Source organism: Eublepharis macularius, chromosome 8, assembly GCF_028583425.1.
Source record: "Eublepharis macularius isolate TG4126 chromosome 8, MPM_Emac_v1.0, whole genome shotgun sequence".
In the NCBI taxonomy this organism is placed as follows: domain Eukaryota; kingdom Metazoa; phylum Chordata; class Lepidosauria; order Squamata; family Eublepharidae; genus Eublepharis; species Eublepharis macularius.
In genome coordinates this window covers 137,236,687-137,251,617 of record NC_072797.1, presented here as the reverse complement: position 1 = coordinate 137,251,617, position 14,931 = coordinate 137,236,687, and the positions used below count along the sequence as shown (strand labels likewise).

At 44.6% G+C, this 14,931-nt stretch overlaps 1 protein-coding gene across 1 annotated transcript in view; it reads right to left on the bottom strand.

The window, feature by feature from the left end:
• The window catches only part of LOC129335215 (cysteine-rich protein 1-like), a 31,479-nt gene extending 17,133 nt beyond the window's left edge, over positions 1 to 14,346 (bottom strand). Inside the window, exon 1 of the mRNA XM_054987667.1 lies at positions 14,298 to 14,346. Coding sequence (XP_054843642.1) covers positions 14,298 to 14,340 — 43 coding nt within the window. The 5' untranslated portion in view covers positions 14,341 to 14,346. The remainder of the gene's footprint in view (positions 1 to 14,297) is intronic.
• Positions 14,347 to 14,931: the final 585 nt, after the last annotated feature.

Below are 14,931 nucleotides of genomic sequence, written 5' to 3'. Positions count from 1 at the left end.
CCCCCCCCTTGGCCTGGTAAGTGGCACCAGGGGGCAAAGGCTGGAAGTAGGGATCCCCTCCCCCACCTGGCAGCCCTACATTTTCCAATCCTTTAGTCCCCATTCTCCAGTTCCAGGAAGTTTTAAATCTCCCTTTAAAAAAAAGTTTTGGCATTTTTCCTGCAAACTAGGGGATTCCCCCAGGTCTGTAGAAAAACTCTCACCATCGGTGTTTTTAAAGCAGGGCCATCCTCAGAGTCTGAACATAATATCTGAAACATGTTGCAAACATATGAGGGTTTTTTTTTTAACTTTTCATTTGATGTTTTGGAAAGACAGAAAAAAAGTTTCACCGGTTTCCAGCCCAGATTATTTTTATCTTTTGCCTCCTTCCTTCCTTCCATACGTACCTCCTCTGATTAATAATGGAGCCATCTGATAACAGGAAATAAATCTGTCAGCGATTTTGTCCCATCCCCTTCCAGCAGGATGCATTGGGACTTATTAAATGTGCGAGGCATCAGTCACACTTTAAAACCACATTCCCTTCGTTAGCTCAATTGCAAGGCATGCCGCAGCCCTCTACACTCAGCACATTATGTTCTCTCAGCCTTAGGAAAAAGGCTGTTCTGAACAAGCTGACTGTTACGTTGCCCTTCCTGAGGTGAAGCATTAGTAAGCATGTGAGCACTTCCTTCAACAGCTGCTTATTCGCATCAGGAGGCTGTAGAGGGCTCCACGTCCTATCAAATAAACATCTCACATGGAAAGCAACCTCAGTTTAACTAGGTTGACAAATTCCTCAACTAGCCTACACAATTCTCACCACAAAAAGGAAGGATATTGACCCAGGAACCAAACAGAATTTTCAGATTTGATTGATGTGGTTCTTAGACCTTTTGAAGCTAGTGGAAAAGGAATCTCTTTTTTTCGCGACAGGGAAAATAGAAATTTTTGGAGAAAGCCGAAATATGATTCTTATCAAATTTAAATTTTATTTTCCAAGTGAAGACCATGGAATATGTTGGCCCCAATCCAAAAAAGTCTACACGTATAATACATGTATAATAAAAGGAGGGAGGGATCTAATAATCAGCCTTTGGTAGGGATAGGAGAAAGTGGGGAAGACTAAATTTAGCTTTTACTTCTACTCCTAAACATCTGAATGGCGTAAAGCTGTCAGTCCAGTGGTGGCAACCCCTGGGAGATGACAGGCTGAGTCCCAGTGAATGAGGTCGCTCCAACTCCGTGACATCACTTCCAGTGAGAACCCAGAAATGATGTCACCATGTTGCTGTGATACTCAAGGGTTTGCCCAGCGGCCATCCCATTTTTCTCCCTCCAGCTTAGGAAACGCTGGTGGGGAAAGGTGATAAGCTGCAGAAAGTTTTCCACTATAGCTATCGAGTGAGATATGGCCTGCCTTGGCATATCAGTCTTTCAACTAAGAATATTCCTGGTGGGATAGTGCTCTGGAGCGACACTGTTACCCAGGGGGAAAGTGAGTTGAGTTCCAGTGGCGCTTGCTGACGGAACCAGTGGTGAATCTGCTCCTTGCAGCAGCCCAAGAGCAAGCTGAGTGGAGCGGCCCAAGTGCACTGGCAGCATCTCAGAGGCCACTTGGCTATGACCTGGCCATTAGTGGCATGAGGCTTCGGTTAGGAAGGATAGAGCCAAGGGACCCCTTGATGCTGACAGTACTGTTGGGACTACTCTGATTGTTTTGCTCCTGGCCCGCTTTAATGTCCCAATCCACCACTGCTTCCCAGTCTGGCTTCAGACTGCCAGAAGCATATATCCATCAACCAAACTTGGAAAGAATGGTATGAGGGCGTGTAGAAAATTTAAGGGGGAAACCATTAGAGAAAGAATATTTAGGTGTCTCTTTTGCATGCCTACCCCTTTCTTCACAAAAAGAGAGCCATTTTGGTGTAGTGGTTAAGAGCAGCTGGACTCTAATCTGGAGAACCAGGTTTGAGTCTCCCTTCTCTTCCACATGAAGCCAGCTGGGTGACCTTGGGTCGGTCACAGCTCTCTCAGAGCTCTCTCATCCCCACCCACCTCACAGGGTGATTGTCATGAGGATAATGATATCACACTTTGTAAACCACTCTGAGAGGCCATTAAGTTGTCCTGAAGGATAGTATATAAATCGAATGCTATTGTTCTTGTTCTCTTCCTCCTCCTTCATTAATGCCACTTTACAGTGGCAAAATTCAACCTGGGATTTGAAAACACAACTGAGTTCTGAAATACATAGTTCCACCTGAAAGGAGGATTGAGATTGGGGGAGTCAGAGAACTGGGAATTTACTTGGGTAGTACAGTGACTATAAAATTGCTTCCTCACATAGCAGAGTTCTGATTCTTCAGCAGGAACTGAAATTTTGCCACACAACTGCTGCTAGCCAAATCTCTGAAGACTTCTCAAAGACCCTGTAAAATGCTTCCCTATGCTACTGTTTATTTAAAGGCTTAAAGAGAATTCTGCTTTTGGCTGAAGTGATCCAGCTGCCTCTTCTACCCACGGCTAGTGCCACAATACCCACCGTGGAGAGGAAAGAACAGGTGGAAAAAATAAATTATTTTAATTATAGATTTGGGGGATTGAGGAATTATCACATGATTTTTGATAGTCAAAATATGAGGAAAGCAGTAACTGGCCAGATTTGCATTATTCTAAGCTATCTTTTAGATGTTATTCTAATACTAAAGTTGTATGCAAAATCTGATTTTTGATTCATTCACCAAGCACATACACTCCGACTTTCTCGGTCAGGTCTCTATCTAATGGTCTATGTCCCTGCAAAATCCCTGCCCCTATTTTTCCTTTCAGGGAGCCTTGTTAAAATGTTGTCAGCATAATTTACTTGAGTCATCTTTAGGACTTAATTATTTTTCCTGAGGGGTCTGGCAAAGCAATCGTAACCATGTCTACCTAGAAGTAATAAAATCCTAATTTCCAATTGGAAGGCCAGAAGTAGTGCATAAGAGAACAAACAGAGGTATGGTGTAGTGTATAGAAAATCCTACCATATATAGCTATCCTATGCCAAGTTAGACTGTTGGCCAGTCTAGCCCAACACTTTCTACTCTACTCAGACTGCGGTAGGTCTCCCAGGCCTCAAGCAGGCTTTTTCTCAGGCCTATTTCCTGAGATAAGTGCTACCTTTGAAATTAGTACAAACCAGGGCTCATTTTGAGGGGGACCACATAGGAACGCAGTTCTGGCAGTTCTCCAAAGAGATCACATGTCAGGTGGCCCTGCCCACCTGACTCTCGGCCATTATGGGCCCGTTTCAGCCTGGATTGGGGCCAAAGCAGCCCAGATCGGGCCTCTGATGGGTGGTGGATCACTCTCCCGCTCATCAGAGGCTTGATCCTGACCATTTTGGGCCCCTTTTGGGGCATTTTCAGCCCCTTTTTGCCATTTTGGGCCCAATTTCAGCCCTGAATGGCCAGGATTGGGTCCAAAACAGCCAGGATAGGTGATGTCAGGGGGTGTGGCATATGCAAATCAGTTATGCAAATGTCACACTTCTGGTGCTGGCAAGGGGCGTGGCATATGCTAATGAGTTATGCTAATGAGTTCCTCCAGCTCTTCTACGAAATGACCCCTGGTACAAACTCAATAGATCACCTGAGGCAAGCCAAAACTCTCTCCTCCTCAGCCTTCACAATTTCAGTATAATATAAGTCTGTCATTTAGGACAATAAGTATTGCAGAAATAATGGCCTATATCCTAGGATTCTGAGCACTCCACTCAGCAATGTCTAAAGTCTTCCTCTACCCTAAGGGGCCTTCAACTTAAGATGCTCTTCTGCCTACAGTAGAGTCATTTATTTTGCTTCTTAGGCCAGAGAAAGGATTCAGACTTTGGTAAGCAAAGTGATAGGATGGAGGGCAATGTATAGAGAGATATTTGAAACCAGAAATGTGCATTATAACATTAATTATTTTTTATTTTACATCCAGTTGCCAAATGCCCATGCTCCCAAGTGAGTGCTTTAGGACAAAACAACAAATTTAGTATCCCAGAATAAAGTAGATTCCCCCAGGTAGTCTACTCCCCTCTGCTTCTCGTGATCATCATGGATCCAGAGGACTTAGCCGTGTTAGTCTGTAGTAGCAAAATAGAAAAGAGTCCAGTCACACCGTTAAGACTAACCGACTTTACTGTAGCATGAGCTTTCGAGAACCACAGGTGCATCTGACGAAGAGAACTGTAGTTCTCGAAAGGTTATGCTACAGTAAAGTTGGTTAGTCTTAAAGGTGCGACTGGACTGTTTTCTATGATCATCATGTAAATCTTCTAGCAACCAGAGCAGGCTGAAGTACTATAAACCATAAGAAGTAAGAGAAGGCATCCCAGATCAGATCAGTTGTTCATCAAGCCCAGCATCCTATTTCACACAGGGCCAAGAAACAAGGGATAGGCGCCAAGGCCTTCCTTGAAGTTGCCTCCTAGCACAGGTATTCAGAGGTTTACTGCCTCAGAATGAGAAGGTTCCCTTTAGCCACCATGTCTAGTAGTCACTGAAGGGCCTCTCCTCCATGAATCTGTCTAAATCCCCCTTGAAAGCCATCAGTGCTAGTGTCAGGCTATGGATGACAGGATATGGCAGACAGATCCCTGGACCATTGCAGCAAGACACAGGTTCTTGGTTAAATGGCTTTTATTTAGAAATCAGATCATTTCCATATATATGTCCATAGGACTACTCAGAAGCAAGGTAAGCATCTAAGCAGCAAGAGTAAAAGTTGACAGGAATGACATCATGTGAGAGAGACTTCTCTTTTAACATTCAAGTCTGCTCTTTCCCCCCTCCCAATCATAAACAAGATTTCAGCGCTCTCCTTGTGTGAGAATGTTTCACATATTTGTAATATCAAGTTGAGTCACTAGAAAACAAGACATAGCAAAGTCTGAGAGAGAGTAGCATACAAGGTCAGAAACACTGGAAGCTGTTGCATTTCTTTAGATAAACACCGGTGAAACCCTGTGAAAGAAATAGCCATGGCATTGGTAAAATGACCGAGTTACAGCAGGATACATTGGTTCAGAACAAAAAGATCATTAAAATTGGCATGGATGGGGCTCAGACATGACAGCTAGTGGCAATCACTGCATCTACCATAGCAAATTCCTTAATTATTCGCTGAGTGAACAAGTGCTATGCCTGATCAGAATTTATTGTTATAGATTAGAAAAAGGGAAGTTCTTCATATTCGCCTAAATGAAAACCAGCTAGATGTATTCTTTCTCTGTGTGTGTGTGTCAGAGAATCACAGAGTTGGAAGGGGCCATACAGACCTTCTAGTCCCAACCCCCTGCCCAATGCAGGAGGAGCCTAAAGCATCCCTGACAAATATTCATCCAGACTCTTCTTGAAAACTGCCAGTGAGGGGGAGCTCACCACCTCCCTAGGCAGCTGATTCCACCTTTGAACTACTCTGACCATGAAGAAGTTTTTCCTAAGATCCAGCTGGTACCTTTCTGCATGTAATTTAAGCCCATTGCTTCGAGTCCTATCCTCTGCTGCCAACTGGAACAGCTCCTTGCCCTCCTCCGAATGACAGCCTTTCAAATATTTAAAGAGAGCAATCGTGTCCCCCCTCAATCTCCTCTTATCCAAACTAAACACTCCCAAGGCCCTCAACCTTTCCTCGTAGGGCTCAGTCTCCAGACCCCTGATCATTCTCATCGCTCTCCTCTGCACCCTCTCAATTTTGTCCACATCCTTTTTGAAGTGAGGCCTCCAGAACAGCACACAGTACTCCAGGTGCAGCCTGACCAAGGCAGTATAGAGAGGGGCTATGACCTCCTGCGATTTCGATGCAATGGCCCTTTTGATACAACCCAAGACTGAGTTTGCCTTTTTTGCCACTGCATCACACTGACTGCTCACATTTAGTTTACAGTCCACTCTTACTCCAAGATCCCCCATCCTGTATTTGTGCTTCACATTTTTGTGGCCCACAAGTAATACTGTGCACTTATCTATGTTGAATTGCATCCTGTCCACAACCACCAACTTCTCCAGAGTATTCAGGTCTTGTTGAATTTTAACTCTCTCTTCTTGGGTGTTTGCCACTTCTCCCAATTTGATATCATCAGCAAATTTAATGAGTAACCCATTTACCCCTTCATCCAGGGGTATTCAATAAAAAATATTGAAAAGTACTGGGCCCAAAACTGAGCCCTGTGGCAGCCCACAGGACACCTCCCTCCAATCTGATGAAACGCCATTCACCACTACTCTTTGGGTACGGTCCTCTAACCAGTTCCCTATCCGCTGAACTGTCTTATAGTCCAGTCCACAGTCTTCCAGTTTACCCATTAGAATGTCATGGGGAAACTTATCAAAAGCTTTACCGAAATCCAGGTAAATCATGTTGACAGAGTTCCCACAATCCAGTAAGCTCATCACTCAATTAAAGAAGGAAACAAGGTTGGTCTGACAAGATCTGTTGGGGACAAAACCATGTTGACTTCCCCGGATCACTAAGCGGTCTTTCAGATGCTTACAGATCGATCCCTTTAAAATCTGCTCAAATATCTTCCCAGCAACAGAAGTCAGACTGACCAGCCTGTAGTTTCCCAGCTCTTCCTTCTTCCCTTTCTTAAAGTTTGGGATAACATTCACTCTTCTCCAATCTTGTGACACATCCCCAGTCCTCCAGGAGGCCTTGAAGATGACGGACAAAGGCTCTGCAAGTTCTCTAGAAAGTTCTTGGTGCACTCTTGGGTGCACACCATCCAGCCTAGGGGATTTGTATTCGTCCAGTGCAGCCAGGTGCCTCTCCACAACCTCTCTGTCAATGTCAACTAGCCACCCAGGTGTCCTGTCATGTCTACTACCATCTCTAGATGGGCCTGAGTTCTTTAGGGAGAAAACAGTAGCAAAAAAGTCTTTAAGCCTGTTTGCTTTTTCTCTGTCCTCTATCAAGAGTTTCTCCTTCCACTCCTGACAGCTTTCCAATTGCCTCTTTTATCTTGCCTCACATATCTGTAGAAGTTTTTCTTATTATAGCAAGCCCTCCTGGCCAGACCCAGTTCGTACTGAGCTTTGGCTTCTCTGATGGCTGATCTGCAGTACCTAGTAACCCTCATATACTCCTCTTTAGAGGTCTGTCCTTCTCTCCATTTCCTGAACATTTCCTTTTTCTCCCTTAGCTTATTCTGGAGCTCTCTGTACATCTGCATGGGTTTCTTGGAGCCCTTACCATGTTTCCGTCTTGCTGGGATAGTGAGGGCTTGAGCTTGCAAAAGCTCGTGTTTGAGAATGGCCCACCCTTCACTCGCTCCTTTCCCTTCCAGTACACTCCCCCACGGAATGACTCTCATCAAGTCTCTGAGCTCATTGAAGTCGGCCCTATGAAAATCTAACCTACGAGTCTGGCTACGAACTTCCTTGGCTCCCCACAGCAACTGGAATTCAAGGAGGACATGGTCACTTCCCGCTAAGGTTCCCACCACCTTCACCTGATCTAACAATTCTTCCCTGTTGGTTAATATTAAGTCTAGCATGGCTGAGCCCCTTGTAGCTTCCTCCACCATTTGAAAAAAAGTTATCGGCCAGGCAGGTCAGGAAGTTGCGTGATTCTTGTCGCTTTGCTGAGCTTGTGTCTCAACACACATCGGAGAAGCTGAAGTCACCCATAATTATAAAGTTCTGATATCTGATGTTCTGATGCCATTTCAACCCCCTTAAGTTTCACATGTACCAGGTCACCCTGATCTCATCCGATCTCAGAAGCTGAGCAGAGTTGGCCTTGGTTAGTACTTGGATGGGAGAACTCCAGTAGAGACAAGGGTTGCAAAGGCAGGCAATGGCAAACCACCTCTGATAGTCTCTTGCCATGAAAATCCCACCGGGGTCACCATAAGTCAACTATGACTTGAGGGTACTCTCCTCTCTCCAAGTTCCATGTGCGCATGCCTGAACTTATGCCAAAGTTGAATTGCCAGCATTGAATCAGATGCAATCATTGCATTTCTGTCTTTAAATTTAAAATTGACTTTACAAGACAGCATGTTGGGGAAAATTTACAATAAGGAAAATCTGATGTTTGATATGGAACCATATTAACCAAGCAGTTCTGAAGACATAAGAGCACAGTCTTCTGTCAATGGGCCTTCAGGAACACCATCAGAGGCAAAATGTCTTCAGTGGGAGTGGAGTATTGGTGGAAATCAGGGCCGTTTTCACACTACTTACCTGCTCCCGGAATGTTGTGAAACATCTCGCAAAAAACGTGGAAGATAGCGTCTTCTCGAGAGAGTTTTGCACGACATCGCACAAAACTCTCGCGAGAAGACGCTATCTTCCACTTTTTTTTAGTGATGTTTCGTAACGTTCCTGGAGCAGGTAAGTAGTGTGAAAACGACCCAGCGCCCTCATTTCAGAAAACTTGTGCTCTTTGGAATGTGTGGTTGGATATAGGCCACTTCATTTTGTTGTCCTCCTTTTCACACTGTTTTTTTTCATTGCAATCTGGTGATTAGCTAACCTGCCACAGGAAAGTGCATCCAAATAAATATAATATGGAAATAACAAAGAGGTAAGGTAAAAAAGTAAAACAATTCCAGAGGAGGAAATGCAACAGGGGCACAAATATGTGGGCTTAAATGGCCACTATCAACAGTCAGTTCTGTTTACTACTTCTTCCTTTTATTTTTCTTGTTATCCTGAATATTCTCCTGCCAGATTCCTCCTTGCAAAGTCAAAATATTGGCAAGCAAACAAGCTTCTTAAGGTCACATTGTGCTCATAAACACTCATTAGTGGAGGGGGTTTCACAGCCAGGACTCGAATACACAGTCATTTCCGACAGCATTTATGGCACCGTTTGCCCTGTTAGTATACCATCAGTATTAATTACTCCTGTTAGGAGTATCTTCTTGGCCAAACGTAGCAATTATTAGCAGTGGTAATAACTACTGTGGTAGTGGGAAGCGCGTATATGCGGTTGCTGATATGGGACTATCACTACTAGGCATTTCCATAACCATCAAGGCTTAATGACAGCCACTGATTAAACAACAGTCTCTTTAATATCCGCACCTGAACTCGCTTTGTACCAGGTATGTATACTCTTTTTATACATACACACACACATATACATACATACAAGAGATGGGCTCTGGGACTCGGAGAGCTTTTCTGAACCTTCTCAGGATCAGGTACAAGGGGGGAAGGAGATGCTCCTTCAAAGCCATGATGGGCATGTACCCATCACAGATCCCCTGAAATACATCTTCCTCTCCATTCTCCAAGACTGGCAATTTGATCTTGCCATGGCCCAGAATGATTCTCATTCAACCTCAATATTATACCCAAAGATGACAACAAATTCATCAAGAGATCAGCCCTTACCATTTTATATATCAGAGCATACGGCTCATGACCAAAGAATTGTTGCTTAAAGCTGCCCCTTGCAAGCCTAGTGAAACTTGCATCACCACCCTATCTGCAGCAATATAAATCTTACATACTAAGCCAAGTTGCCCTGATCTGAGGATACTTAAATCTGGAAACTGGAGCCATAGACTGACAAGATAGATCTTTCAACACACCTGAAAAATGCTCCAGGTTTACAGAAAAATCTGAAATTTAAAAAAAGGTATTGTGAGGTTTAAAAAAAACCCTCAGAATGATAAAAGGAGCACCTGTAGTTTTAACCAGATGCCCTCAGTGGCTGTTGCTAGGCAACCAGACCAGTTTAGCCAGTATTTTAGGCTTGTTTTCTGTCAGTAAAAGGCAGGGGAAGGAGGCAGGGCCCTTTCCAGAACTGTTTTGGCCTTTGAGGCAGGACTCATTGGAGTCAGGCCCAGAAGCAATCACTGGATGACTTCACACCACAAGACTATTCAACAGCTGCCCCCCCTCGCCCGAGCCAGTGTTGTTGTGGCCTATTAAACACTCCATGATCTCGTAATAAATATGTGTATTTCAGACTGGAGAGAGAGAGAGAGAGAGATCTGGAGGGCTGCACAAGAACATGTCCTGTTTCAACATCTCTGAGCCTAGGGCAATCCACAAGGAATGTGAACCATAAACTACAGGTGCAATATCTTTCACATCCAGGTCTTCGACCTATGCAACACAACACTCATTTACTATCCCAACTCTTCTGCTTGCCTAAACAGGAAGCTAATCTTCCAGCTCTTCCTCAGTGTATGGTATGAACCTCAATGGGAGATGGATCGAATGAAGGGGCAATCACACAGTTCCTTTGCCATACAACAGTTAAGGTCTCCGGAGCATCCTTAGGCAACGGTCCTTAGGAACCAGTCAACAACATGCCTCATACAAATTCATTCTCCAATGTACTAAGGCTTTTAATGCTCTCCTTTTGCCGATGCTGGTTCATTTGCCGTGTTCCTCCCCTGACCATGCTAGGCACTTCCCCTTCCTCTTTTTACAACTCATCACATTTGAATGCTGTGGTTTCCTGAACATTCAGCCACACATTACACAAACCCCGTATCTTGTCTTAATTCCCTTCTTTGCTGAAAAGTCCAACACAGAGAAACCAGCACTAGGGGTACACATGTGCTCTGTAAAGTTCCGCGTTCACATTCCATATCAGCCATGTACTGAATAAGCAGTCCTGGGAATTTTATTATTTTTATACTGGGGATCCTTAACAATCTTTCTAAAGTCCTTAGAGAAGCAACACACACATCCAGGGAAGATTACAGGCACCACTGCAATAGGTGAAGGACGGCACTACTGTGCCCTTCTTCCTCCTCACTGGCCTGGGCATGGCAAAGCATGGGCACAGTGGCTCCCAGCTTTGCCTTATACCAGAGGCATTCATACTCCTCCTCTTTTGCCTACTGTGGGAATGGATGGAGCTTAGGACAACGACCCACCAGGATTTCCACTGGTAAAATGAAAGAAGCAAATGGCATTTCAGTAAGGCTAGCAAGATTCCTGGGGTGAGAGCCAAGCACCTCTCTTCCCATAACAGAAAAATGAATGTGGTTGGATCCTGTGCAAAAAAAAATCTCCAGAAAGGATTTTAGACTAGCTATACTATGATTGTTGAAACAGACACAACTTGGCATACCTGCATGCTGGAAGTGGGGGGGGGGGATACTATTTTTCCTTGTTCTCTAGAACCAGCCCATGTATTGGTGTGATGCTTCTCTTTGTCTGACAGTCTCCCTACACATTGCAAATTACCTGGGGATGCTCAAGTGCAAGATTTTATTTGTGGTGCTCAATTCACGTGCAGGCTGTTCTTGCTCTGCGCATGTGCATGCCGCTTTCACGGGAGCTCCCTTTGTGTGATTGCATCTTCAAGTGCAGAGTGCCAATTCAGCTCTGTTTTTGCTTCAAGAAACAGTACCGTGGGCTCCTTTGACTTGTCAATTTGCGTTTCTTTAAGATGTGAGAAACTGTCAGGATCTGTGTTTCAATGAATGGATGTGGGAGGTGGGAGAAAGTGGGATACTTTTAAACAGTTGGTGAGGAACAGATATCAAATGCATGAATATACTCACATGGAGGAAACTGAAGTGTGACTGTGCAAGTGAGTGCATGGGAAGAGGGAAGGGAGACACATGAAATAAAGTTCATTTGAGCATCCCTAGGAACTTCGTAACGTGCAGACTACAGGTGCCAGACTATCTGGCTTGACAAACAGCAACAAACGATGCAACGACCACCTGTTCATTTAGAATGGGGCCTCACAAACAGCTGGTGGCCCAGAGTGAGTCCCAGCGACTCTACCAGAGCCTTGGGGCCACTTGGCTTGGGCCCTTCAGCAGTAATGAGCTGCTGCGTCACCTAACTGATAACCTTTTCCTCCACTGGGAAGAAGATAATGGATAAGCCCATTGTTGGCAAAGCGGAGATGAGTGGCCCTACAAGCACTGCCTTATCATGCAGCAAGGGGCCCAGGGCCATTTTATCTTCCCAGTCCACTCTGGTATGGAGTCCTGTAGTGCCTCATAAGGTGTCTGTAGAAGATTTGGAACCACCTCTCCCAAAGTCCACCAAAACCCTGCAGAGCAGAATTCAGAGGTTTTGCCTGTCTGTTCAAAAGTTTCATTTCTCAAGCTATTTTCACTATTTCAAAGAACCATTCTCCAGAATGAGGTTCTGCATCCTCCAGCCCCTATGCTCTCTCTGCCCAACCCATGGAGGGACTCCTTGTAATGCAGTAAGATTCTCACAAGAATCTGAAAATATGATGCAATACAGGTGTCGATAAATATTCTCGCCACTGAGACATACTAGAGACATTCCCATTTGGGCTGAACAGGACAACAGAAGGAGTCCATATTGCAGAACTGGTCCTGAGTGGAAGAGGATAAACATTTTTAATTTTTAAAAAAGAAAGAAAAATAATAACTTTCTGAAAAGGATAGGTCCTGTAATTGTTCAAGTTCTCTCTTGGCACGGTCAGAATAGTTTGGCAACCAAAATATGCTACAGTACAGGAACTTCATTTATTGGTACTGAAAGGAAGAGTCTGGAGAAGGAAGTAACTAGAAGGAGATGGTTTTTGAGACAACGAAACAATCCTAAATATTTCAAAATTAGGACAATTTGTACATTGCTCATGTGAAAACTGAAGCCCAGTAATTGGGCAATTTTGTTGACATAGTCTAGAACTCTGGAATTCACAAGAATGATCATGTGAAGTTTGCTCTTTCACTGGAAAAGGCACACTTTCAGTGTGAAATGTCTTAACGTTAACCACCAGAAGCAGAAGTGGCAAAGAGTCCACCAGCAGGCAGATTGCTGTTTAAGGAATTAAAAGGTGTCCTCCAACATTCCCACATCCTATTCTTTCACGAGAGAAATTTTTCACAGAAAAGGTCAGTGCAGCCCTGTCTTTTAGCAATGTCCTAGAGCAAATTTGGAAAGAAATTAATATGTAACTTTTCTCTTGACGTAAAAATGCTCAGAGAAAATAGCCACTTAGAGTCCCTGGAGAAAGGCAAGATAAAAAAAAACATGGTAACATTTTCTTCAGCTGCTCATCTCTGAATAGCTTGGTTTTTAGCTCCCGCTTCATCACTAGAGTTTTTCATTCTTAGCCTTACATACAGCCTAGGGTTGCCAGTCTCCCACTGGGGCGGGGAATCCCCTGTTCCCATCCACCTCCCACCCCTGCTTACTTGGCTGGCAGGAGAGGCACGGACCCCCTAGCACGCACTCCCAGGTTGCGCGGTGCTCCCAGGGGCCAAATGCACTCCCACGGGCCCAATCCAGGCCCAAATCAACCTGGATCATCCACACTTCACAGTGAATCCAGCCTGATTTGGCCCATATTGTGCCTGATTCCACCCTCCCTCGCAGAGCACAGGAGCACTCCTGTTGCAGCCATGGCCTGTGTGATGACATCATTTCCTGAAAGTGAAATGATGGGTGCACAGGCGTGCTTTGTAAGCACGCAACAGACATCAAAGCAAGTAGATGCCAGGGCCCCCACCTCCCACCAGAAGGACAAAGGGATCTGGCAACCCTAATACAGCCTTACACACACACACTTTTCCTTCAATACATCTCTGTATCCCTATATTAGCTTTACAACGTAATCCTAAACAGAGTTAGACCCTTCTAAGTCCAATGAAGTTAATGGGCTTAGAAGGATGTGACTCTCTTTAGGATTGCATTGTCAAGTTTCCTATCGTTCTTCAAAGAATCTTGATAATTATAGTTTTGAGGTCTCTGAGAATTCTCTGTAAGACACAAGTTTTGCATAATATTGGCAGGCAAGATGAACTTACACACAACTCATTTAAACTCAGTCTTCAGCCGCTATACATGCAATGTGGGCAGGCCAGAGATCCACAGCTCACTGGACATTGTGTTGGCAAGTTAATGGGGCTGGATGTGTAACAGCCCATTTCAAACAAGACATTGTGTGTTTCGCACAGGTTAGTCTGGACACATGAAACGGCCTTTTACTGAGTCAGGCCTTTGGTTTATGAAGGTTAATAGTGTCTGCTCTGACTGACAGTGGTTCTCGTCTTTGCACATTGCCTGCTACTGGGAATTGAACCTGGGACCTCCTGCAATGCATAGTAGACACTCTACCATTGAGTGACAATCCCCCACCCCACCCCAGTTCTTCTTGCCCATCAGCACCATGTTTAAATCAGTCCTCAGAGGTCTCGTCCCCCCTCGCAGAACTTTGGTTCCCTGAGGGAAGAGAGCGATTATTGAAGTAGATTAAGTCTGCGGCATAGACATGCCCACGCACCACTCAGTCATAATCCTCTATTATGTGGAAGATAGAAAAATGCTTCAGTCCAGCCTAGAAGTCTTTTTGGTTCAGCAGAATAAACTCACCAAAGTAGACGGGCTTTCCACACATAGGGCAATATGAAATCATCGTCCGTCTTCCCTCAGGCACCACTTAACATTCAGCACAGTTAGAGTAAGCAGCTTTCTGTTCACTGGTACTGACAGGAAAACCATGGCTGGGGCACAGTGGCAGTGATACATGTTCTGTTTTTTGACAGGATGTTGTGGTTGTTTTTAAGTAAATGAATACACTGACGTACAGAGGTAGGGGAGGGAATGAAGCGCTTCCTGTTTACGAAGGTACTGCCACAGGTTCAGTTCCCAGTTTTGTGATCAGCGGGGCTTCTGCCTCATTTAAATCTTCAGTCAGTCCCCTGGGATTTCTCATTTCAATGGTGTCAACCATTCCTACAGCTCATCTTATAGGTTCTTGTTTATCTCAGTTTATTCAGCCTTGTGTCACATCCTGGCTCTCCCATTGGCTATGAAACTGGAGGGATGAGGCCAAGATTATGGGTATCAGAGAAAAAGGAAGGACTACGTATTTGAACTGCAGGCCATGCATTTTCTTCTCAGAGAATTTGCAGGTGACAACTGAGTGTTGAAATCAATGCATGGAGAGGGAGAGGGAGAATGACCAGCCTGACTCTGGCCCTTATCTATGCCCGATCATCAGAAT